Raw genomic sequence first — 24517 nt, forward strand, 5'->3', positions numbered from 1 at the left:
ATTTGGCGCTCTCATATTATTCCATTCCTGGTAACCTGCCAGTCCTCTCATGGTCCTCATAAAATTATTTCCAGTCATGGAGCTGGTACCTCCCTCAAGCCGAGGTCTCTATGGCGTCCTTAGCTTCACAGGCTTTGAGGTCGGCGTCACCATAGCGAGGGCTTCCAGGGACATGTATTACACCTGGAGGACGTTGCAGGCGATGTTCCTCCTCTTATTATGTTTCCTCCTCGGAAGCTTCGTGTAAGAAAGGTTGTTCCCGAACATAAATGAATATAAATGACTAATTCCTGCTTGTGTTGAAAATAACGCTGGTGCGGGAGACGCCGAAAGTCTTGTCAGATGTGTGCGGTCTGCTAAAACTTGCCGCCTTTTTAGCCGAATTTGTTTCTGTAAATTAAGACTATGTAAGAACTCCTCCTTCCTCCTCCAGTGTGTTTTTTTTTTTTCAATTTCACGAGATGCCGGTGCGTCATACTGTGTTCGCTTTTCCTTCGGCGGCCGGCGCCGACCCCGCGATTGGGATATGAAGCCCTACCAGCTCTCGCTGTGTAATATTCAGGATATTGCAAATTCCAACGAAAAAAAAAAAGTGAGAAAAACTTGTCCACGAGCTGAGTTCCGGAACTTCTCGGGAAAGAGAGGTAATTAAAGTAGGTAATTAAAGTAGGTAGTAATTAAAGGTAATTATTACCCTAAGTCGTAAAAAAATCTCCCCGAAGATGAATACCATTAAGTTACCAAATGTACTTTTTTATAGAATTTGTAACACATCAGACACACAAGGCCTAACAGGCGGTACAGGCCGTTAGAAATGTTAAGAGAACAAAGACGTTTTATTTTTCCTGATTTATACAAAAAATTGGAAGAAATCGCAATTTTTGTAGCGATATTCCTCGCGTCCCCAAGCTCTGTTTTTCTTCATTTTGGTTTCCTTTACATTATCCTCTGGGGAACCCTCATTTTCTTCTATTCCGCATGAACAGCTGATCGCGAAAGCTGGAACAGTAAATTAAACGGAATGTCTGGCAATTGTACCACGAGCGGTAACACAGCAAGTGGTTGTGTTCCTAAACGTTAACGTTAACAGAAGCTCGTTAGGTAACGGTAATGATGTCATTGCTGTATAGCTTCATTTTCACTCAATTTCCTCATCAAGTTTGATACTCACATACAAAATTCTGCAAAAGCAAATAACGATACCGAACATTGAACTTACACATAGGTCTATTGCCGCTCACAAATTGTTGCACAATTCTCAAAATTTTCTTCTGATTCCAAATTGTAGAATAAACTATGTCTTCCAATTCGTTCAATTTTCCACCAAGACATGGGATTCATTACAGTTTAATATCAGAAACGTGCCCACGCTTACTAGCTTCAAAAGTGCCTCACTTAATTTTATCCATTCGCAATAGTGATCACATAAGTCATAAACTCTTTGTACATACATGTGTAAAATTATATATATATATATACCTATGTATTTCTCTTTTGTGTGTTTTCTGTTGCCTTTTTCAAAAGTTAAGTGGCTCATTGTTGTCAACAATTTCAGGTCCCAACACTAGCTTCTAAACTACGGGACCTCATCCTATATATTATGTGCCTATTGTATTCTTCTTGGAAACAAACAAACAAACAAAGAAAAACAAACAAATTGTTTTCCCGTTCAAGTTTGCTCATTTTTGTTGATATGACTTCCCTGCCGCTCCCGCTGCAGTTCTTCACAGACTATCTTTCAAGGAGAAATGAAATGACGTTTTTAGGATCGGTCGAAACCCTAGTTAATTAATTAATGAATTAATTAATCAATTTCCTCAAGCTATCATTTTGGCTGAACAGTTGTCACCTCACAGCGGGATTCAATTTCAAAGAAAGTGCCTGGACGAAACGGAAGGGTCTCACACGGCCTGGAGTCATGGGAGCAGAAGCGGACCTACGATTTTTCTTCATCCTACTACACTACCTAAGGTCAATCGAAGCTCTATGTAACGACACAAATTGGGGGAGGTTAGGATATCGTGACCCCCTTTAGATGCGCTTCGGCATGGGAGCGTACTTTACTAAAGAAACTTGCTCGCCAACTCGCCAACCATCGTTGGGAAAGATGTTCTTTATTGCACTGTGTAGATGAATAAGAAAATACGAAACTCCCACTATTACACTAGAAAGGCGGAAAGGAGGGGAAACGCCAAAAAGATGTCAAGAAATAGTGTTTCGCCAGCAGATTCATTCCTTCTAGGTTGGTCGAAGAGTCTCCCAGGTGGCTAATCTCGAAGTGGGAGCTGAAGAGGGCTGAAGAAGCTGTTTTGGCCATAGCCAAGGTGAATGGAAGGAAAGTCGAAGATGCTCGTGAGTCATGGCGTAGTTACAAGACCTTACTCAAGCAAGTAAGTTGAGACCACGTAGAGTGCGATTAATCGTGTGTCAGGAACAGCGAACAGCAGAGAGAAACAACAACAACTTTATTTTTTACCTTTGAGAGTGGGGAGTTTCATCGCCACAGGCGATACTCTACCCCATTGCTGGTTGGAATGGGGGGAATAAAATAACGAGCCCCTCACAATAACGCAATAACTGAGTATAATACAGTTTCTAGAACAAACTTGCATTTCTTTATTATTTTTTCTTCAATTTCTGCTCAGGCTCACCTTGAAAGTACTGGAAAGCAGCGGAGGTTCAATCTCGGAAACTTTTCCGATTCTATAGCCTGAGCCCTCAGTACTCCGAAGTCAGAATTTTCCTCCAAATTGCTCTTTTTTTTTAAATATAAATTGAAAATTACGAGCAACGCTGTGTGCTTGTCAAGTACGGCGGCAAAACCACATTGCGTGCGGACACCACTGGGCGTGAAACGAAATAACGTCTCGGCTACCCAGCTGCCAGAAGCAGTAAATCAGATGGGAGAATAGATCACTGTTACTTGACGAATAATGCAGTATGTCCCACCAGATGGCGCACCGAGCCGCTTTACTGCTCTGTTCTCTGTCACATGTATCAGTTACTTTTTATTATTATTATTCAGTGTTAGGCTACATTCACACTACAGCAGCGAAAACTACGAACGCGGGGAACTCATTCACCGCTTTTACGGCCTTCGCGATCCTCTCGTTCACACTGTCCTTCGAACGCCGGGAATGCCGGCACTACTGGCACTATACCGTCCTCCGCTTCAAAAACTGATCAGTGTCATTCTTCGAACTATACTCAAGCTCCACACGCGTAATAGGCCCCGTGCGCTAGTGTTTCGAGGGGCAGAGCCATTTATAGGGAGAGTTTGGCCATTCTTTGATCTTTTGCCGCCTCATGGGAGGAGCTTATTTTTACGTCAGAGTCGTCGTTGCGCCGCCCAAAAAGCCTGAATCCGAGCGGAATCCGCTTATCAGCCATCTAGTCCGCGCCATATTGATGCTGTCCGCCAGCTGGTCGACACCTTCGTGGCCGTGTTGAATGTAATCTACAGGAATAACCGGCTTATAACCCACTGGCGTAAATGATAAGGGGGGCTTTGTTGCCGAACAGAAAGAGTTCAAGGACGAAAGGTTTTCGAAGCAAGAAGTACGCGCGTGCCTTCTCTCCTTGGATTGTAAACGACGATCAGCATCAATATGGCGTCTGCGACCGGTTCACGACTGGATAACAACAGAGAACGACGAGGGAGGTCGTTCAGCCGTGACGTCGCATGACGCGCTTTAAGTTATACTCCTCCCAATGGCCAAACTCTCTCTATAAACGGCTCTGGAGGGGTCGACGACAACGCCCCAAGCCACCCAAGCGGCGAGGAGGTGCGAAACCGCACTGAAGGCGAATCCGCTCTCGCTTTCCTGCCGTACGCGGCTCCTGCTGGTTTTTTTTTTTTTCGGCTTTAACAAGGCATATATATTTGCATATCATTTATTTTACTACGTTCTATCAAAAGCATCACGGTAAAACTTCTGTACACAAGTCATCTGCCGTGCATAATGTTTGCACACCAGTTTCATCGTAGCAGAAAATAACTGGTGATGAAAACAATAAGGCTTCTTTTAGACTTCCCTTCCTTTCGAAATTAGGATTTATCCCCGCCACTGTGGCAAACTGGTGACAGACGCGAATACGTGCCGATTGAGGAATATCGCCAGTGCCGCACCGTGTTTACATTTGCCGGCCGCTCCCGCTTTACACACGCAGTGTCCCTTCATTATACGTAGTGTTAGTGGTTTTCGGCATTTACTTGCAAGCAAATTCAGTGAGTGTTTATTGGCATTTATATGGTTTAGTAAAAATCGGATTCTTTCTGCAGCTGTTCCGTCGGGACGGACGGGATTACCGAATGCGGGCGCCTGTTTAATTGCACGCGAAGCACTACCTATTTTGTAAGTGAGGGAAACAATCAACTAATAAAAGTGAAATATCAAGTGAACAGTGGCGTTTATCGTCAGTACAAAACAGGGAAACAGGGAAAACCTATCTTTTGTTGTAATAAATGCAAGCATATATACCATTCTGGCATCCGCATAGCGGTCCGGTTTTTCGGAATATGCCGAATTAAAAAAAAAAAATGTTTTTCGACATTTTTCGGAAAATGTCTTCTTCTTCTGGTCTTCTTTCTTTGCGCTGATTAGCGACAACTCTGAGAATTTTTTTCATCTTGCGCATCACACGCATGTACAAAATATCAGCACTTTTGCATCTGACGCAGGAAGCAAAAGCCCATTCAGCAGTGTCATTCAGGGAAAGAATTGCGTAACGCACTGCATTGCTCAGCGCAGGTACACAGAGATGCATGTTTTGCCTAAGCTGTCCGCCCATTTCATCGAACGCTGTTTCAACGACGTCGTTTTATCGAACACCTTTTCCTTCAACGCCGTTTCATCGAACCCTGACCAAGGTTAGGTCAGGAGAGCCTTTTACGTATTTCACACGTTGCCGCAAGAAAACGCTGCGCCTACCGATTCGATGAAACGGCGTTTGATGAATCGGCGATTGACGAAACGTCAATTTTTTGACGAAATGATTCGATGAAACGGCGTTCGATGAAACGGCGTTCGATGAAATGTCACTGAACCTTTGCCTGGCGCAACAGCGCGAAGCGTGTGGGGCGAGAAGGGTTTTCGACGGGGAGTCACGACAGTATCCAATGTGTTGCAACAGAACCGTTTGGCTGTCGGAGGGAGCATTGGTCCAACAGGATGAGTTAGACTGGTTAGACGCGGAATGGAGGCATTCGTTCTCAAGTTTGCGTACAGAAATGGTACGCACATGAGCAGAAAGTAGTTTCCCATGGTACATAACGAACACACACAGCCCATTCAAAAATCTTACGGCTCCTCCATCGTCAGATTGGAGGCCATGACTGTATCATTGCATGACATATCAATCCATCAGTACTGTATGGAGGGGCGCGTGCATGTGCTATGATTGTTCCGAGGTTGGGAGATCCCTGTCTTCTCGCTCCCCATGCACCCACGCGCTATTCCTACGCCTAAGCGATCATAGATACGACGCGTACAAAATATCCGAGTAGATATAAAATGTTTTAACTAGCGCGGCTGCGATGTAGTTACACTAGTAATTAAACTACAGTTTGACGCAGTATATAGTTAGTGGTTATAGTTAAACTACTAAAAAGTAGTTACAGCACATATGTGATAATTTCCTCTTGAAAAACACAAAATTTTATATTCCCGAAGTTATTGATATATTATTTACAGATCCACTGCGTACGTCTTGGAATTCTGTTGAGTTCCTGTGGTGTGAAAGCCTATTAATATTGTATGTAAGGTGTGCTGAAAAGCAACACGTGGTCATCTTTGGCACACGTCTAGAATAGTCGAGAACAACACTCAGTGTCATTCGCAAGTTTGTGACGACGCATATAAACCAGTTGCATTTCCCACATGAAAGCATACATCGCCACTGTATATTGCCCAAGTATACAATATGCTTACATATATGCTCCCGCTTTGTGCATTGACGCTTCACGGAGATTGTTTTTGAAAGTGGATCTGTTCGGCGCTGAATCCTAGTATTACTATTTCAGGGAGAAGGAGTAATATGTGGCATGCTTGACGTATCTTATACAAGGATCCTCCTGCAACACAGGCTTCTGCACGCGAACATTATCCTCAGCTATGCGTGGTAAGACCAGAACCATTGCTTCTTTTCTCGTATGTCATTAACACACGAAATTAGCCTTTTCGCCTTCGAAATTTACCTTTTGTCTCATTACCTGACGTCATAATGGATATTACAATACACCAAAGCACAGAATGAAAGATAGTCCGGTGCTGAACTGCTCCATAGAAATAGAAAGTAAGAGAAATTTAAGAAATAGATTAGGTTGAAAACAGTGCGAGCGGTATGAAATGCAGTACTACCCTGTAGATGTACGCACTTGCCTTGGCTACTTTTTCACGTTGTTTTCTTGACCGCTGTTTGTCTGCAGGTTCGCCACTTCCTTTACGTTCTATGGATTGACGCTGGTGAATACAGCGGAGAAAGACTTGCACTGGGCCGTTATTCTGTGCATTCTAATTCCACGCCAATACATTGCCTATTTATGCATTGAGCAGTTTGGACGAAGACCCACCCTCTCATACTCGGCGCTCATGACATCAGGTGCCTGCGTAGTGGCAAGCTTCATAACGTCAGGTACATTGGCATCCGTCGTGCAGTGCCACATAGAACAGATGTGCCGGCTTCAGGGGAAAGGGCAGCATTGCCCCTCGTTTTATGCGTGGACATAGGGCAGTGTGCTTTGCATTCCGTCTCATAAGAATGCAAGTTTGCATGATATAGCCTACGTACATGGATTATATTAATCGTGCTGCGTGTAATGTATTTCAGAGCTGTAAGAAAAAATGTTGCTTTGCATGAATATATTCGCCCTCACTGACTAGCCGGGGTGCCAGGAAATAGATTTTTTAGTATGCCGATACCTTGAGCTCGGTAGACTATCGCGTCTACCGCACCCAATGAACACGACCACGAACGTTGTCGCAGATTCTGGCGTTCGTGATGAGATTGCTCTAGGAATGATTATTATCAAAGCACGTTTATCAGATATACTCAACATTCAGTTCGCCGTGAAAAACAACGTACGTCATCACTGTGTCGTCACAGCAGCATCATCCTTCTAGGTGGATCCTTCACGGCAACGTTTGAATTTGTCTGTACCAGTGCCGTGTATGCCAAAGGGAGTCTGGCCATTAGGAGGAGCCTAAAAAAGAGGCTCGACCTGTCAATCAAATTGAGCGTTTTTCATTGGCTGCTGTTTTCTATGCGGGCCGCCATGACACCAAAATTTTCCCGAAAATGGCGGCGTAGCTTGGAACGGCGAAGCGAGGATTTCATGACCAATTTTTTTCACAAATTACGTCAAGTTTGTTCCGCAAGTGTACATTCTGTTGCAATTATCTTGCAACTCACCTTTAAATTACGCTCCAGTGTCGATCTTTACCTGAAAATAACATGTTTCGTCGTCCTTGTTAGGCCTAGTAACGACAGCAACCACAGGCAAATAGCAAGAAAAACGCTACGGATTGCCAAAAATTTGCATTTTATGACATACTTTGATTCATGACACACCTTTGCCCAATCTTGATTTAATCATGTTATGTTTTATAGTTAAAATACGTATAATACCGGCAGTCTGTTACAACTAGCGGTTCTACCGGCCAATCAGTTCTGCACTTCTGCCCTTCTGCTATTCTGCGTCTTCCCGACATGCCCCTCTCCATCCAGATGGCGCTGTTAAAAGTGGACGCAAAATCCATTATATTGCTTGGTCGTCAGGGAATATCCTATTCAATCCAATCCAATCCTGTTTCCCGAAATAGTCGGCACCCAGTGAATACAGATAATTTATAGCTTGGATAGCCTGGGATTAATAGCGAACTGTACTTTGCCTCATGATTGGCCAGAGAGCTCAAAAAGTGGGTGGAGCTCCAGGTATAGGCAGGTCCCATTAATGGCCAGACTCCCTTTGGCATACACGGCACTGGTCTGTACGACCTTCTAGCGCCTTTTGTTTGTATCCCTGCCTGTATTCTGCATTCCACTGGAATGAGTTGAGCTCCTAATGCCATGTAGTGCTTGACGGAATAAACTGACACGACGGTTCACATGCATGTAGTCCTCATTTCTGGCTTACAGGTGCCGAAGCGCTACGCTATGTGAAGATGGCGCTGAGAAGATTGGCTCTTTCATCAATCGGGGTTTCCTTGACTGTCGTCCTTCTGTACATGGTGGAAATGAACCCGACTTCTGTGAGAACCATCTCTGTCTGCATGTGCTGCATCTTCTGCAGGTTGGGCGGAATGTTGTCCATTCTTCTTGTAAAACTGGTACGTGTGTTCCAAATCACTTAGTAGTTAGTCTCACATGCTGTTGCAAAGCTAAAAATGATCACAGTTGGAACGTGACATGTTGGAATGGCCAGAGCTTCTGGCGCAGCACATGCGTGTCTTCGACAAAATTAAAACACTGCCCTCGTAACCTACACTCTAAATACAGAACTTCGCAACATAACAGTCTGGAGACAAGACACTGAACAGAATGATATCCTATGTCCTATGGTGAAGTTTTTTTTTTCATACAGTGTAACGGTAGACAACCGACGACATTCAAAGTCACCCGGCACAGCAATGCAGTTCAAAGCAAAGAGTGATATAGTAACCGGTTTGATACAGTGAATAAAAACTACGTTTCCCATGCTGAGACCCGACAGTCCTTGCAGATGTACGCCGTGTGTAATAGCCGCAGTCTCGTGAAGCCGCGATACAGCACTGTCCATTTGGAGGAACCTAAAAACGAAGCTCGGCCAGTCAATCAAACGTGATCGCTTTCCTTTGGTTGCTTGGGACGGCAAGACGAATATTTCTTGACGATAATAATAATAAAAAAAACAATAAATTGCTTCCATTCTGTGAGTATATCTATCTATCTTGTAACTAACTGCAAAAGCAGCTTCAACTTTCGCTTCACTTTCATTACCTACGCATAAATTATATGGTTCTTCGCTCATGGGCCAGTGAAGAGCGCGATTCCGAGAATAAAGCAGGAAAACTGCACTGATTCATAAAATTTTGCACTGTATTATTGAATTTAATGTATATATGCATCTTTGCCCATTTTTGATCCTATTTTATGCCCCTAATTAATATATCATAGATGAACTGCATTACGTTTCTCGTATTCCTCGAGTGCCTGATGCCCAAAACGATAAGCCGCGAAGGAAAGTTTTTTTTTTTCATATTTAAAGTTTGCGACACATTTTGCTGCCCGTCGTATAATTAGTCCCGCTTACGCGCTTTTGCTCGACAGTATTAGGTTGCACTAAAACATGTCTTCGTGTCATCTCCTCGAGCGCCTAGAATTAAACATGTTGAGACATTTGGGTCTAAGCTACACTAGATAAATATAAAAGGCGGTTTTATGCATCGATGTGGACCTGCATTACGAGTTTTGCAGCAAAGGGAGAAGAGTAGTAGAGGTAAGCAGAGAGTAAGTGACATGTAGAAAATCGTCAACAACACAATATGGATGACTGCCAGTGTGGCATCCGCGGTTGAAGTCACGTGGTTAGAAGGACCAATGGGAATGTCTAAGGCTCTCGCTGCTTCAGATCTCGAGCCAAACGTGTGTTCGAGAGTTTGTATAGTGAAAAGTAGGACACCAACAAAAATAGCTATTAGCCCATGATTACTCTGCCATGCAGTGCAGCGCGTGATGTACTGGACTGCATGTGTCGAAGTTTCACCTCCCCTTTAAGATTGAATGCCACGATAGGATACTCAACTGGCTCAATTTTTTTTTGTCACACGTTAAGGTCACGCTTCCATGGCGTGAACGAAACCCATTAGTTACTTCTTTTGCTCCATTGCATGGACCATGAGTCTTTGGTCGGAACATCCCATTTGCAGTGTGTCGTACTGTAGTGCACGTTTGGTTGCTCATTTGAAAATTGAAAAATGTGACAAAACGAGCAGACCCGGCGTGTACAGGCATCGATATTTCTCTGATTGGTCAGTTGAGGCCCACTTATGGTTGGCTGATGTATACGGCAGATCAACCAGGAGAATGACAGTAACTGTGTTTATCCTGACAAGTGCATCCTGTTACTTCGAACGCTGTGCACATCAACACAGCTTAGGTAATTATCCACAGAGCTATATGCCTATGAATCTATATTGCTGATGATGTGAGTCTTTCAGCCACAACAGAAGAGGCTGTAACCACAACATTCTCATCTACAGGGTGTCTTTTTTTTTTTTTCGATACAGATTTTTCATAAAAAAAAGGGCTATAGACATCCTGTTTTCACTTCTGTCATCTCTGGGCCGGCGGACGTGGCCATCTGTTGCTCAACCGTCGAATGACTAATTACCTAAAAATCGTTAATTAACTTTTTAATTAGAGGCTCTTCGGGAAAACCGAGCCGACAGGTCCCTCGCCGTTCCTTAGTGAAAGCCTTTCCACTTGGTAAGAATTCCTAAAAAAGAGCATGCCGAATTCCCGCATCGAATTCCCGCTTCGAATTACCGCTTACTTCCTGTTTCCTATGCTAATGAGCCGAAACCGAATCTGAGCACTCAAGCTGCGCCGGGAGGGACGTTTCCTATTTTTCCTCAGGGAACCACAGGCTGTGGCAGCACTGACGCACGTGAACGCGACATCGGGACCTTCGGTGAGGGTTGCAGCACTGAAGAGATAAACTGGTCGACGTTCAGATATGATGCGTGGCTGTGTACACTATCCTGTGTGCTGGTGTCTTTTTCTTCCTTTTTTGTGCCTCTAAACAGGGAGGAGGCTTCATAACGCCGGCGAGGGTTACAAAGACTGTCCTTAAAATTTAACATGCCAGAAGATTACTTCGGTTCTTCACGCGTGATGTTTCGTATGTGCACCCTAACGCATGCTCGTGATATGGCGTCTACCACTTGGCGATTTTCTCCAGAACGATGATAAATACGAATAATGGTATGACAGAGGAAAGCTGAATCCATCGCTCTCAACTTCGTAAACTTCCGCAAGTTTCTATTTTCAATTTCTTTGTAACTCATTCATTGTTCAACACTTATAAACAGTAAACTTGTAGTAAAGTTCGAAATGAAATTCGAAATAAAAGTTCAAAGTGTTCCCCCTCCACTGAAATGCAGGCCATGAAGGGTTTTTTCATTGAATCGATGGTTCTATGAATCGATTCTGGAGAAATGCTTGCACATGTAGAAATTATACTGTCTCTAAATTCGGCAACAGACCGAGGTTCTGTCATGTATACCATTGTCTTGATGTGACCCCAAAGAAAGAAGTCCAGTGGCGTCAAGTCCGACGATCGTGGAGGCCAAGGGACGGACCCTCCACGATCAATCCACTGATTGGGAAAATTTTCATCCAGCCAATTTTTTGCGAGTGCTGAAAAGTGCGGTGGTGCTCAGTCTTGCTGAAACCATGTCTGCTGCAGGTGTTGCAAGGGCAGGTCGACGCAAAACTGTCGACAGTTTCCTGTTATATCTCCTCCACGTAACGTCATCCAGTAAGGTTCCCGTCACAGAAGTAGGGACCAATAATTCGATCGCCCAGGATCCCACACCATACGTTCAAGGACCACTGAACTTGGTGCCAACGCTCTCTGAGCCACTACGGATTCTGGTGCGACCAATAATGGGCATTGTGCGCATAAACATTTCCATTACGACAAAACTTCGCTTCGTCGGACCAAATTACTCTGTGAAAAAAAGACCTTATCCTCTTTCTTTAAATTTGTGCCCAGTTGCAAAACTCGAGTCATTTCTCGCAGTCTTGGGCGGTTAGATCTTGATGCAGGCATACATGATAAGGATAAAGATGATGCTTGTTTAGCACTCTCCAGACTGTACTCCTCGAGCTTCCAGACTCTAGTGCAACCTGCCAGACACTGGCTTCAGGGTACGCACTGACGTATTATGACATCTCTCAGACGTCTCTCGTGAATGACGCACCCTATCGTTCGAAACTTGCTGAAAACTCTCGCAAGCATGCTGTGGCCGGGAACGGGGCAGCCTGGATGGCGAGACGCGTAGAGCTGTGCGGCCAGCTTGAATTGCCATTCATTTCCACGACTGCCACAACCATTTCCACTTTCTCCTCCACGGAGTACCTTATGGTGCTGGGAGCTGTCTTGAGCCGATACCCTCTTTCGCACTTTGCAAGGGATAGACACCAGCCGTTAATGGCTATGAACCTCGCAGCGACCTCGCGGAAACGCTACTTTCATATACATCATATCTGAACGTCGACCTGTTTATCTCTTTAGTGCTGCCACCCTCACCGAAGGTCTCGATGTCGCGTTCACGTGCGTCAGTGCTGTCACAGCCTGTGGTTCCCTGAGGAAAAATAGGAACGTCCCTCCCGGCGCAGCTTGAGCGCTCAGCTACGGTGTCTGGTCATTAGCATAGGAAACAGGAAGTAAGCGGTAATTCGAAGCATGCTCTTTTTTAGGAATTTTTACCAAGTGGAAAAGTTTTCACTAAGGAACGGCGAGGGAACTGTAGGCTTGGTTTTCCAGGAAAGCCTTTAATTAAACAGTTAATTTAGCGATTTTTAGGTAATTAGTCATTCGACATTTGAGTAGATGGAAAAGAACGTCCGCCGACCCAGAGATGATAGAAGTGAAAACAGGATGTCTATAGCCCTTAGTTTTTTTGTTTTTTTTTCGCAAAAGTCTGTATAAAGAAAAAGACCCTGCATCTGTTCTTTTGAACGTACGTGAAATCGCTCCAAATGAGTGACCTGTCTCGGTCCAGCTTCGATACGCCGCTAATGTACGTTTCCACCTTCATTACCAATGGCTGTTATTAGCTGTTTTGTTACCTTTCAAGTAAGATTTCCTGTGACACTGTAGAAGCGCAGACTATACCGAGGGAGTGTTTGAACTGCTCCTTACCATTCCACGTGACGTGTACAATGTGAAATATATGACCGTAAACCATGGAACAAACATGGCGTGAGCAATTACGATTTGCAAAAGTGTCATTGCGTTTCAGTCTGATCTTCCATGCAAGGAATATTATTTCAATGTGAAGTGCCGTGCGCTTTGAGAGAACGCCAATCACTACTCGTAATCATGAGTCGCATCGTGCATTGCCAGTTGTCGCGCCCTACAGCAACGTCTAAACTGGCAGGAAATTTGTGCCCCCTTCGCCTGTCCTACAGGGGCTTCTTCCTGCTTTAAAGTTGTCCGATGGGCGCCCTTCCTGGCGAGCTCAGCGAGAATGATACCCCCTCCACACCTCGTGGATCCTGGCACTGCAGTAACCATGTCCTAGCGTGCCTGAGTGCAGCTCAGCAAACTGGATAACCTTAAGGGAACCAGAGTAAACCTACCGTATGATGTGAGATATCGTGGCTTGACCTGTCGTTGCTCAGCCAGCCAGATTCCTCACACATCGCACACAAGGTCCTGAAGGGAACCAGAATAAAGCTACCGTGTCATGCCAGACATCGTGGCCTGATCTATCGTTGCTCAGCCCTAATAACCAGACTCCCCACACATTGCATCCAAAGTCCTGAGGGGAACCAGGATAAAGCTATGGTATCATGGGAGAGATCGTGGCGAAGATCAGACCTGATGAAGTGCAGCGTCCTGCACGAAAGTCTCGTCTCATTAAAATTGAGATGCTTTCAACCGTCTTCTTTCTGTTGTGAATCTCATCTCTAGCATTTACCTTCGAACCTTTAGTAGTAGCTTCCAGGCACACATCGCAAGCAAAGTCCTGAAGAGAACAAGAATAGAGCTATCGTATCATACGAGAGATCGTGGCGTGACCTATCGTAGCTAGGTCCTAATATTGTAGAACGTGAACCTGTGCCTATTCATGTGATGCTCATTGGTTTCCTCCACGTACAACTCCGACTCGTCTGTATGTCTGTCTGACCTTGTCCAGCCACCTCCTATTGATTGCGTTTTGTTTTTCATTTTTGTTTTTCATTTTTGTTGATACTTGTATTGCGTTTGTAGTTCTCTTCACCCTTAGCCTTTTCTCTTGTACCATGTGACTTGGTTTTTGATATATGCTTCACCACTTGTAACAGGTCCTCAAACCTGAAGAAGTGCAGCCTACTGCACGAAAGTCTTGTTTTTATGTATATAGTAAACAGTTGATGCTCTTAAACGTCTTTGTTATTTTTGATTCTAGGTCCTAATAGTTAGATTCCGCACAGATCGCACACAAAACTGTGGCATAAAACTTGAACACTGACGTTTCCACACAGGACGTTGTGCCGGGAGAGGTGACTCAAATGGTCCTATACGCGTTGACCTGCTTAGTTGCTGGTTTTCTCGTAACCGGGCTTCCTGAGACAAGGATGGTCATTCTACCAGAGGTGATCAAGAGGGAGGATATCCTTCGGTACGTAACAGAAGCTGATCTTGGCAACATGATGCATACCCAGCCAGTACATGGTGGGATAATAGCCGTCTATGACGTCTAAAAATAGAAAACAGGGATGTCTATAGAATGCCTAGGCTAGACCAAATGTCAATTATACATCTACTAACACATCTACCATTATGCCACTTAGCCATCTAGCCTTAGACGTCCAATGTCTATGTGCCTAGCTGAGGTTTACACATTTTTTGGACAAATGTCTAGAACTGGGACAGATACCTAACCATCATATTATACCTAAAATCTTAGGCTAGACCAATTTTATTCCTCCATTCAAGCAACAGGTCTAGGGTATACCTTTCTTGTACTCTCTTGTTTCTTGTTTCCTCTTTAGTCACCCTTAGACATTCTTTAGCCTATGACTAGTCGTTCTACAGTCCTCGCGTGTATTCATGCATAAATATGAGAGATTTGAAATCCATACATGCATATGATTCAGATAGAAAAGATGCATCTTGGCATGAACGTTTATTCATAGTAAACCATGCACCAAGTCTACAATACAAAAGGCAGTCTGAAGCGGTAACCGCATACGACGAATTCTGGACGGAAAACCGGCCACCGTCACCGTTTTTCCGGTGAGCCGACGCGAGCAATGGGAACTTCACAGATTTCTCGACGACAGCGGTGGACAGAAAAGCGGTAACCGCATACGACGATTTCTCGACGGAAAAAAACGGCCAACTTCCCCACCGCCATGACAACTCGACGGAAAAACGGCGGGATGAACCGCATGCACAGATTTCCACTGCGGCGGACGGAGGCGTCCTAGCGGGCGTTTCGTTACTCCGTGTTAAATTGTGAATTCAAATTAACCGATAAATATTTTGCTACACATAGAAAAGTTATAGTGGCACACAGAAGGGTTCTTGTGGTCAAAGCATATTCTCGAAGCAAGCGCTACAAAAGCGCCCTCAGACAGCAGCGAGTGGACGGCAGCTTCCTTCCCACTTCCCAGAGTAGCCATACGGGCATCCGAAATGCCCGCCACTGGTCCGGCACATCCGCTCGTGATACGACAGCGCGTGGACCGGTCCTATTGGCTGCCGTCGAACGGCTGCTTCCGTTCTTCGCCGAATTTTTCTGTCCACCGCTGTCGTCGAGAAATCGGTGAAGTTGCCATTGCTCGCGTCGGCTCACCGGAAAAACGGTGACTGTGGCCGTTTTTCCGTCGAAAATTCGTCGTATGCGGTTAGCGCTTAAAACCGGATCGACTTCGCCGCACATCAGGCATCTTGTATTCTGACCGATAAGCGTTGAATTGGCAGTGGGGTGTTGACGGCCACCTCATTGCATTCTTCCGATGTGTGATCGCTGTTGCTGCAGAGCTTCTTCCAATGATTCATTGTGGCGAGAAAATAGACCAAAACATGCCAGAAAACATTATGTAACCTGCTAGTTCTAACTAGATCTAGTGGCTACATACTCTCCTCGACAGGATGCCGGCCTGGCCACATAACAGCAAAAACGGTACTGATGCTGATCTGGTAGATTCAAAAAGAGAAGATGCTGCAGATAAAAAAATTGACAGGACGGTTACAGTCGAGTATCACGAATTGAAGCGTGTCTACCTGATGTGGACGACATCGGGATCTTAGGAAACGAGGCACAAACAGTTGTCGCTGTAAAAGAATACCGTATGCAGTGTGGTTACTTTTATCCCTTACAGAATTTTTTTTATAAAAAGCTACGAGAGCAGCACAGATGTCGTTTCTGCAGTTGAATTATGCGTGCCAGGCAGATATTCTGCAACGCAACTACAACATGTCTAATTACCTAAAATTTATTAACGAAGTATCTAATTAGGAATTTCGAGAAGAAGCGAGATAGCAGAATAAGAGGCTATCCTCGTTCTATCCCACGTATAACAAATCCTCAAACGCGCACGTTAAAATATCCATAACCGAAACTGCGTCAACCGGGAACTCAGGGAGAACAGCGCAGATTTCACGTCAGAGGGCCACGCGATTTGGAGCGATTGAGATGATAGGAGTAGGTGTCGACCTGCTGGCCAGATACACCGCTTTCAGGCCCAGATAAGCCTAGGTGTTGATGGCGTAGGTGATGCGCACTTGAGCCGCACGTTTCGGTTTCGGCTGACTTGCATACCAAATTCAGCAACGGATATTTCACGACGCGCGCTCTTTTCTGAATTTTTAAAAGATAGAATGGCTTTTAACGAGGATTGTCTCCCGTTCTGCTGTCTCCCTTTCGCCCAAAATTCCATAATTAAAGAGTTAATTAATTGAGGTAATTATAGACATCTTGTACTTACATACTCTCTTCCTCAGGATGTCAGTCTGACCGTCTAACTCAGAGGTCTGAAGTGGAGTAGTTGGTAACATTGCCTAATGAAAAACTGCATAGTGCTGGTCACGCCTCTTGCTGCAGTTTGTGATGCGCATAACTCAATTGTAAAAAAAAACATCTGTGCTGCTCTCATAGCTTTCCTATAAAAATTCTGAAACGGTAAAAATAAACACTGTTTGTATTAAATAAGACAATTCAAAGCAAAAGCTGTATTACCACATCAAATACCAGCTCAAATAATAACTGAAATGTTGTGACGCGGCTGGACAGCTGTTTCCTTGAAGCAAGAAAGCATGAATTACATATACAGTCCCCCATACAATACTACAGATGTTTCAAAACAACTAAGCACAAAAATAGTAGTTTTGTACCTTTTGAAGAGCCTTTTGTCTGCTGCTCAAATAGGTTATACAATTCTTCAACAAGCCTCTGACACAGTTCTCCATTTACTTCTACATCGCACCTGCAGTTGCTCTGATACGTCTCACAGCATCTGAAAAATAGTCAACCAACAACCGCACGACAGGCATGTAAACCGGATGCAGCTCAAGCCTCTCACCAAATGTATTTAAGCTCTTTGTTGACAAAAAATTAAAGAGCATTATCTATACAGTCAGAACACCAGGAACATTGGAGGACAACACAGTCACATGTCAGAAGACAACTGCTTTCCTTTACTTCACAGGGAACTGTAGCCGCAGTAAAGCTTATCCGCGAGTAGATGTTTCGTAGGATAGCTTACCATTATTTTCACGTGATCACGCGTCTTAAAGGACACACTAAAACGAAATCTGGGTGATCTATAATACGTGGTATGTACAAGGGGAGCTACAAGACGTCTACAACTAGACGTCTATTTTCAGAAGTCCATCAGGCGCCTTGTAGATCACTAATTTTGGACGTCTGAATAACGGCAATGGTTATAGATGTCTAGTAAACGTCCAGCTTTAGGCTTAGCCCTAAAGTGTAAGGTTAAAACGGGTTTGGATGTCTACTAGACCACTATATGTTCCCCGGGTAGCTGAAAAGCATAGCGTGACGACAGAAAAGCCATCTTTCACCGGCCTCGGTGGCCCAGTCGGTAGCGTGTTCGCCTTCTGATCCCGAGATCGCGGATTCGAACCCAGGCGAGGACGCCAGCAACTTGTTAGCAGGGTACAAGTTGCTTAGACACGCCGTCTTCCGCGAGGGATGTTAAATACGGGGTGCCATGTGATGAGCTTTCATCGTACGTTAAAGAAGCCTCAGGTGGGCGAAAGCAATCCACAGACCGACCGCTGTGGCGTCGCTCATGATCTCAGTTGTCTCGCGACGTAAACCCCCAATTATTAATTATTATTATCATACCTTTCTTTCATTTACTATGAAACACAGTTCAACATTTCCTTCGGAAGCGGTGTGATTTGTACACATTAGAGGAGTTACTCCCCGTTGTTCCCCTTAAAGGACATCTCAGGTCATCTCAGATAAACGTAAAAGACGGTTCTTTGCATCGATGTCAACCTGCATTGAAAGTTCCATAGCGAAGAGGATCATATAAGCCGAGAAATTTGACACCGCTAATACCGAAAACCACGTGGCTCTGACGACACACTCCTCGCCGCGGCCAGTGAGGTAGCGCACGAGAATTCACCTGCTTACGGCTGCTTATGAGAATGGGCGCAACTCCGAGCTCTGTGACGTCCGCGCTTCGCTCGGAAGTGTGTTCGAGGACTTGCATCTCGCTAAGTACGGCATGTAGAAAAAAAAAAAAACACTCTTTCCTCAGTATTCTGGCATGCAATGCAACGCGTCCACGATGTAATGAACCACATCTACGAACGTGTCACAACCACGACCTACTAGATTATAACGAGCATGTCACAATTCGCAAACCCTATGAGGAGCCTGTCCGCACGGTCCGCCAGGGGCGCTACTGACGCGCCTTGGCGGACTGGCGCCACGATTGGACGATGGAAATTTGAATTCTGAACTCGCAGAAGCGTATGTACGACCACCGTAGCAGACGACAGCGACAGCCCCCATGAAAACGCGTGGAATGATGATGATAATCAACCTCAGAATGAAACATCTGTGGAACGTCCACCGTTTGTACAGAAATACTAAGGTAAGCTGAAGTACAAAGTATTGTAGAAGTTGAGGAAGCAATAACTGGGACGATTAGAAGCGCCACCGCTACCTTCCAAAAATGCGGCGCATAGAAGGGGTGCGCCCGATATGGTCGTTATAATCTAGTAGGTCGTGGTCACAACACCCCTCTAAGGTTCACCACATGCCTGCGTCTTCTGCACTATGTCAACGGCGCTACCGCTTACAAGCCCATCCTCAAAGCGATCCGTTTCACGATAGGTTACTCTGTTGTTACTCTGGCGACATGGGCTAGCTTTTGCTACTGTGTTTCATGAACACCGTAAACCCCTATAAGAGGAAAGAATTACGTAATGTGCCAGGCGGGGTGATGCCCGGTTCACACTGCCACTTCTCTCCGTTACGGTTACGAGTGCGGATGCGGTTGTCGTACTGTACACGCTGTTCAGACACATGCGTTCTTTGTACAGAAAGCGCCTGTGTTTGACCAATCAGGCCCCCATTCTTTTTTACGTCTGTCTGTCTATCTCCACTCCCCAGTGCGTCTTCGCTCATTGCTCGCCTGCGTAGCCAGAGGTAATCCGTACCCCAAGGACTTCGACCGGGCCCAGCTCTTGCGGTGCGTATGCGTTCACCGTACTTCGTTGCCATGACGACCCTGCCGCGCCGCATCCGTAACGCGTGAAAATGCAACAGTGTGAACCAGACACAAGAATGCCAACCTTGAAAATCTCCAAATGTGCCATGACACAATAGCCAAAAATAGTCAATTTTCCCTGGATGTAGTCAATCCACATTTATCACTACGGTCGCTGCCGCGTAATCGCATGCGCTATATGTGCAGTATTGCTCGTTAAAGGGGCCGTAAACAGGTACAAAAGGTGCACATTTATTTGTGTTATATTATTGGAACTTAGTCAGTGAAAACTCCTTGCAATTACTAACGCTCAAAAACAAAAGGCGCTTGCATACGGACGAAATATCCACTGCACTCTTTCGCATTTGAGCTCCGCCCCGCGCTCTAACTTTACGTCATTTTGACGTAGCGCTTTCCCCACCAATTACGATTGAGTGTTCTACGTACGATTTTATTTCAAATGCGGAATTGGACTAGATGAACGTGAATCCTCTTCTATTTAAAGTCTAAACAGTTAGAGCCTCAAACTGAGAAAGAAATGCGTTTAATTTAGGTATCATACGCGCACTACGTTTTCTGGGCAGTAGCACGCAGCACACCACGAGCGCGAATGAATATCCGGGACTGCAGTTCCGGAATCTTAGGTAGGTGCGCTATGGAACATCTTCGTCATCTTCGAATGGTTCCGACAACTGGGCTGCCGTACTTTGGTTTGATCAACGCGGTATCGCGTCACCAGCTCGCGTGGCACAGTGGATAGCGTTCTGGCCATGTCACGCCGTGACTGGGACGAACCCGGGTTCGAATCGCGTCATGTGATAGCAGCACAGCTGTTTGCGCCAGCCGGAGATGTTGAAGATGTCATGACGTTGAGTTTCGGAACCATGGAGCGCAAAACGTCGTTTCACACAAACAAACTGGGCGCTCCGACTCACAGCTGATAACGAAGCATGTTTATTGGCTGGTAATTTGAAACGTCATGTGCGCAACTGGGCCGCCCGATTGGACGGCAAAAGGCTACGTAGCCATGTGACGTATGCGTTGTGGAGAGAGGCTCGCTGGTTACTCATCTTTGAAAGCAGTTATACGGGTCAATGAGCTGGCACGAGCCGAACGAAATGTATATTTGGGTATTATGAGCTGCGTTCTTTCATGGGGTATCATTATTTCAGAAATGTTTGGTGGCCTGTTTACGGCTCCTTTAATTAAGCACAGTTCACAACTGTTCCAATGCGTGCGAGAGCGTGCGCGTGCCTGTGGTAACCAATTTGTACGCTTGTGCGTGTGTGCTTGTGCCCCGCCTGTCATAGACCGTCATAAGCAGTCACTGACCGCGCTCCAGGTAGAACAAGGAGAGGGGTGTCAATGCATATGCACGCACGCATTGGAACGCAACAGTGTGAATTGGGCTTACCCATAACTGATGGTAATCGCATCCGCAGCACACCAATGACGAATTTTAGTATATCCTAAGAAACTTGGCGATGAACGGCGTGCAGTCGAGGACAGGTGGAGTCAGGACAGCAGGAAGGAGCCGGGGAGAGGGGGTATTAGTATGCGTCCTTTGCCGACTTCAGGGGGAACTGTGCCGGGTGAAACCTACGAAAACGGTACCATGAAGGAAGTTATCAACTCCAAGCTTAGCATTGTGATATCACCCGGTCCAAAGAAGCACAGCGATTGGCTTATGTTTTTGAAACAGTTATTATTGTTGTTGTTGTTCCGATTTACTAAAACTCGCTAATACGTTGCACGTTGTGACGGAACACTTTTATTTTCCTCCACCAGAATAGAACCTCTTCGGGTTGAAAAAGCATACAAGAGAAGAATGGAAGAAACCACGAGATCTGTGACTCCCGTAGAAAGCTGCTTTCAGGAGAGGTCACTTCGAGATCTTCCTTTGTCTTCGGAACGAACATCTAGAATGAATTACCTGAAGGATATACATAGCGCACTCTAACGAGTCAACCAAAGGGCTCGTGCAGTCTTGGTTTTAGCAATACCAACAAGTCTGGTGAAATATGTGACGGCATAATGCGTCGACTTGCGTACGTATGATAATGTACATGATGTAATTACACATAGTAATGTAATAACTCTACAATACAGACTTTCACGTAGTGGTGGTGGTGGTGGTAGTGATGGTGAAAGGACTCACCGTTGTCGCAAGGTGGGCAACGTCACGACTGACACCCTGGGGAATGTGCGTCCTGGGCCGATTTCTAAAAGAACTGTGCCGACATATGTCTGAAAGCGTCTGATGCAAACAGAAAAAAAAAAAAGACAGCACAGCCGGCACCAGGATTCGAACCCAGGGGCCTCCCAGTCTCTACGTGACATGGCCAGCACCCTAATCACTGATGCACATGAGTTGGTCCTGTTATCACGTACATATTGGTCCAATCAGGGCTGTCCATGCTTATTGACACTAAGGTGCACACTGGCTGCTGCATCCTTTCAGAAAGAAACAAAAGTTGCAACAGGCTCTTGAGTCTGTGTTGCAGGTATAAAGAAGAGAGCAGAGTTCTAGAATTGAGGATCGAAGTGATTTAGGCCCTTAAGAAATAGCGTCGACTTCACTGCGTATGCCCAGTATCCATACCACGCCTTGGGTTTGGGAGTGCACGGTACGGTTCGAAAGCGAGGGCAGAGCGACTTGCTTTTTTTTTTTCTATACAAAGGCGAGGTGGTGCAGGCATATAGAGTGAATTGTGAGGGGGGGGGGGGAGTAGACGCGTCGTCGTATGGTCTCGGAGCGGTACTCCTACAGGACGAGTCGGATGGCGAACGTCATCCAGTTGCGTACGCTTCCAGAGCACTGACTACGACTGAGCAGCGTTACGCGCAAGTGTAAAAAGAGGCCTTGGCGGTAACGTGGGCGTGTGAGAAATTTCGCATGTACGTGCTGGGCCTCCCTTTTCAAGTACAAACGGACCACAAGCCTCTGGTACCGATCCTGACTTCTAAGAGGCTAGATGACCTCACTCCTCGTCTGCAAAGACTGCGAATGCGCACCTTGGAGTGCGACTTCTCAGTCACATATGTACCCGGCAAGGGGTTGTACACTGCCGACGTGCTTTCCAGAAATCCGGTTCCCGACGTCAACGGCAATAATGACATGTTGGAGTCGGCTGTCAAGGACTTCGAGGTCCTCACCGTAGACCTGCTGCCGGCATCACGCAACATGCTTTCGCGCATCAGAAACGCTTTGCGGGTAGATCAAACATTGTGCCGAGTAATGGAGTACTGCGAAACACAATGGCCTTCTGCCAACACCCTCCCAGCCGATCTGCGTAAGTACGCCAGCCTCTCCGGGGAGCTCTCCGTCGTCAGAGGTCTGCTCCTACGCGGGTCTCGTCTGGTCGTGCCCCCAGTTCTTTGCAATGAAATCCTGGAAAGGTTGCACACAGGACACCAGGGGATTACGAGGTGCCGAGCGAAAGCTCGGGAGTCAGCGTGGTGGCCAGGAATCAGTCTGGAACTACAGGACTACATACGCCGATGCCCGACCTGCCAGGAGCATCGAATCCCGGGGGTGGAACCACTAATGCAGTCGACGCTACCGCAACGACCGTGGGAGACGATAGGCATGGACTTGTTCTACGCCAATGAACGAAGCTACTTGGTAGTCGTCGACTATTTTTCGAAGTTTTTTGAGCTGAGCAGACTCAAGACCACAACAAGCGCAAACGTAATTGCGAAGATTCGGCCTATGTTCGCACGGTTTGGCGTGCCTGACGTTGTTCGGTCGGACAACGGCCCTCAATTCGCATCAGGAGAATTTCAGCGGTTTCTGTCGACGCAAGGAATCAAGCACGTCACGTCGAGCCCACATTTTCCGCAAAGCAATGGACAGGCCGAACGCACGGTCCAGACGGCTAAGGCCCTTTTGAAAAAGGAACCGGACGTCAACAGCGCCCTCCTAGCACACCGGACGACACCCGGAAGCTGTGGGTACGCGCCGGCCGAACTTCTGATGGGAAGACGACTCCAATCGAACGTCCCTGTGAACCCGAAATCCCTCATCCCTTCGTGGCCATATCTCCACACATATCGAAGACGGTATCGGAAACAACAGGTCGCAAGGGCAACTGTGTATAACTCGCGACACCGGGTGGCGGAGCGTCCAGAGCTGCGGAGCGGTACAAGGATCCGCATCCTGGCGGGCGCCGGAGCACATGGGACGATTCTTCGACAAGCAGGAACCCCGAGGTCGTATGTTGTGGGAACGGAGGGTGGCCCCACAAGGCGAACCACGAGACACCTACAGGAGTCGTTTTCAACCGCAGCCGGACAGAAACAGCCGACAACAGTCGGCAAACCTCCAACAGCGCTAACACAACAGGACCAAGGCGTGGTCAAGACACGGGCTGGCCGAGTGGTTAAGAAGCCAGACAGATACGGCTATTGTACATAGCGAGTGACTTTCAGACTAAAAGGGGAAGGTGTCGTGTGAAGACGACGACGTTGACTTAACGCAGAGCAGTCTGCGCGTGTGGTGTGGTTTTGGGGCAATAAAGCATTCAACGTGTTCTCTCTCTCGGAGACGGTCGCTTTCTTCTGCGCTCTCATCCTGGCGGACACACCTCGACCACGACATGGTGGGAGCGGGATTAATGGTTAACACTGCGGAAAGGGAGACTATAAAGCGGACGCACCGAGATGTTCTTTCTTCCGCCCATCATACTTCTGGGTGTAAAACTTCCGGGTAATTTGAGCCTCGAAAAAAAAAGAAAAACGGGTTTCTTCTTGCTGTTTCTGACAAAAGAAAAAGAATAATGAAGATGCTGTTAGTGCAGCCTGTAACTCGTTTATTGACATGTATAGAGGGTGTCCGAGGTATCATATATAAAGTGATTTTTATGAAATCTGGTGCGAAAAATTCTGGATTTTTGCATATTTTACAGCACTTAAAAGCGTTGCAGGTTCGATTCTAGTGGACTATGCTTTCAGGGTTGTGCTCTACTACTTTACAATTACGTGGTTAGCCTATTTTCACTAATTACTGATGCTCCACTACATTCAAGTATGCCCTGTCGGGAATAGAAACCACCTTTCCAAAGACAGCTAA

General features: G+C 46.0%; 2 protein-coding genes across 4 annotated transcripts in view; both read left to right on the forward strand.

Annotated features, from left to right (window-relative positions):
- LOC135400295 (solute carrier family 22 member 6-like) overlaps positions 1-21568 on the forward strand; it is a 30197-nt gene extending 8629 nt beyond the window's left edge. For 2 of the 3 annotated variants that reach the window (XM_064632100.1, XM_064632101.1), the window contains exons 5-11: positions 75-243; positions 2243-2390; positions 6023-6120; positions 6428-6633; positions 8137-8327; positions 14236-14372; positions 21235-21568. In XM_064632100.1, coding sequence (XP_064488170.1) covers positions 75-243; positions 2243-2390; positions 6023-6120; positions 6428-6633; positions 8137-8327; positions 14236-14372; positions 21235-21406 — 1121 coding nt within the window. In that variant the 3' untranslated portion in view covers positions 21407-21568. The remainder of the gene's footprint in view (positions 1-74; positions 244-2242; positions 2391-6022; positions 6121-6427; positions 6634-8136; positions 8328-14235; positions 14373-21234) is intronic. The other variant, XM_064632102.1, reaches the window with a different exon arrangement.
- A 774-nt stretch (positions 21569-22342) lies between these two features.
- LOC135400517 (uncharacterized protein K02A2.6-like) lies at positions 22343-23863 on the forward strand. Its single transcript, XM_064632349.1, has one exon. It carries the CDS (start codon positions 22343-22345, stop codon positions 23861-23863), a length of 1521 nt encoding a protein of 506 aa, XP_064488419.1.
- Positions 23864-24517: the final 654 nt, after the last annotated feature.

Source organism: Ornithodoros turicata, chromosome 7, assembly GCF_037126465.1.
Source record: "Ornithodoros turicata isolate Travis chromosome 7, ASM3712646v1, whole genome shotgun sequence".
NCBI lineage: Eukaryota > Metazoa > Arthropoda > Arachnida > Ixodida > Argasidae > Ornithodoros > Ornithodoros turicata.

Coding starts and splice junctions, on each gene's coding strand:
- LOC135400517 (XM_064632349.1), top strand. CDS start 22,343: ATGTACGTGCTGGGCCTCCCTTTTCAAGTACAAACGGACCACAAGCCT.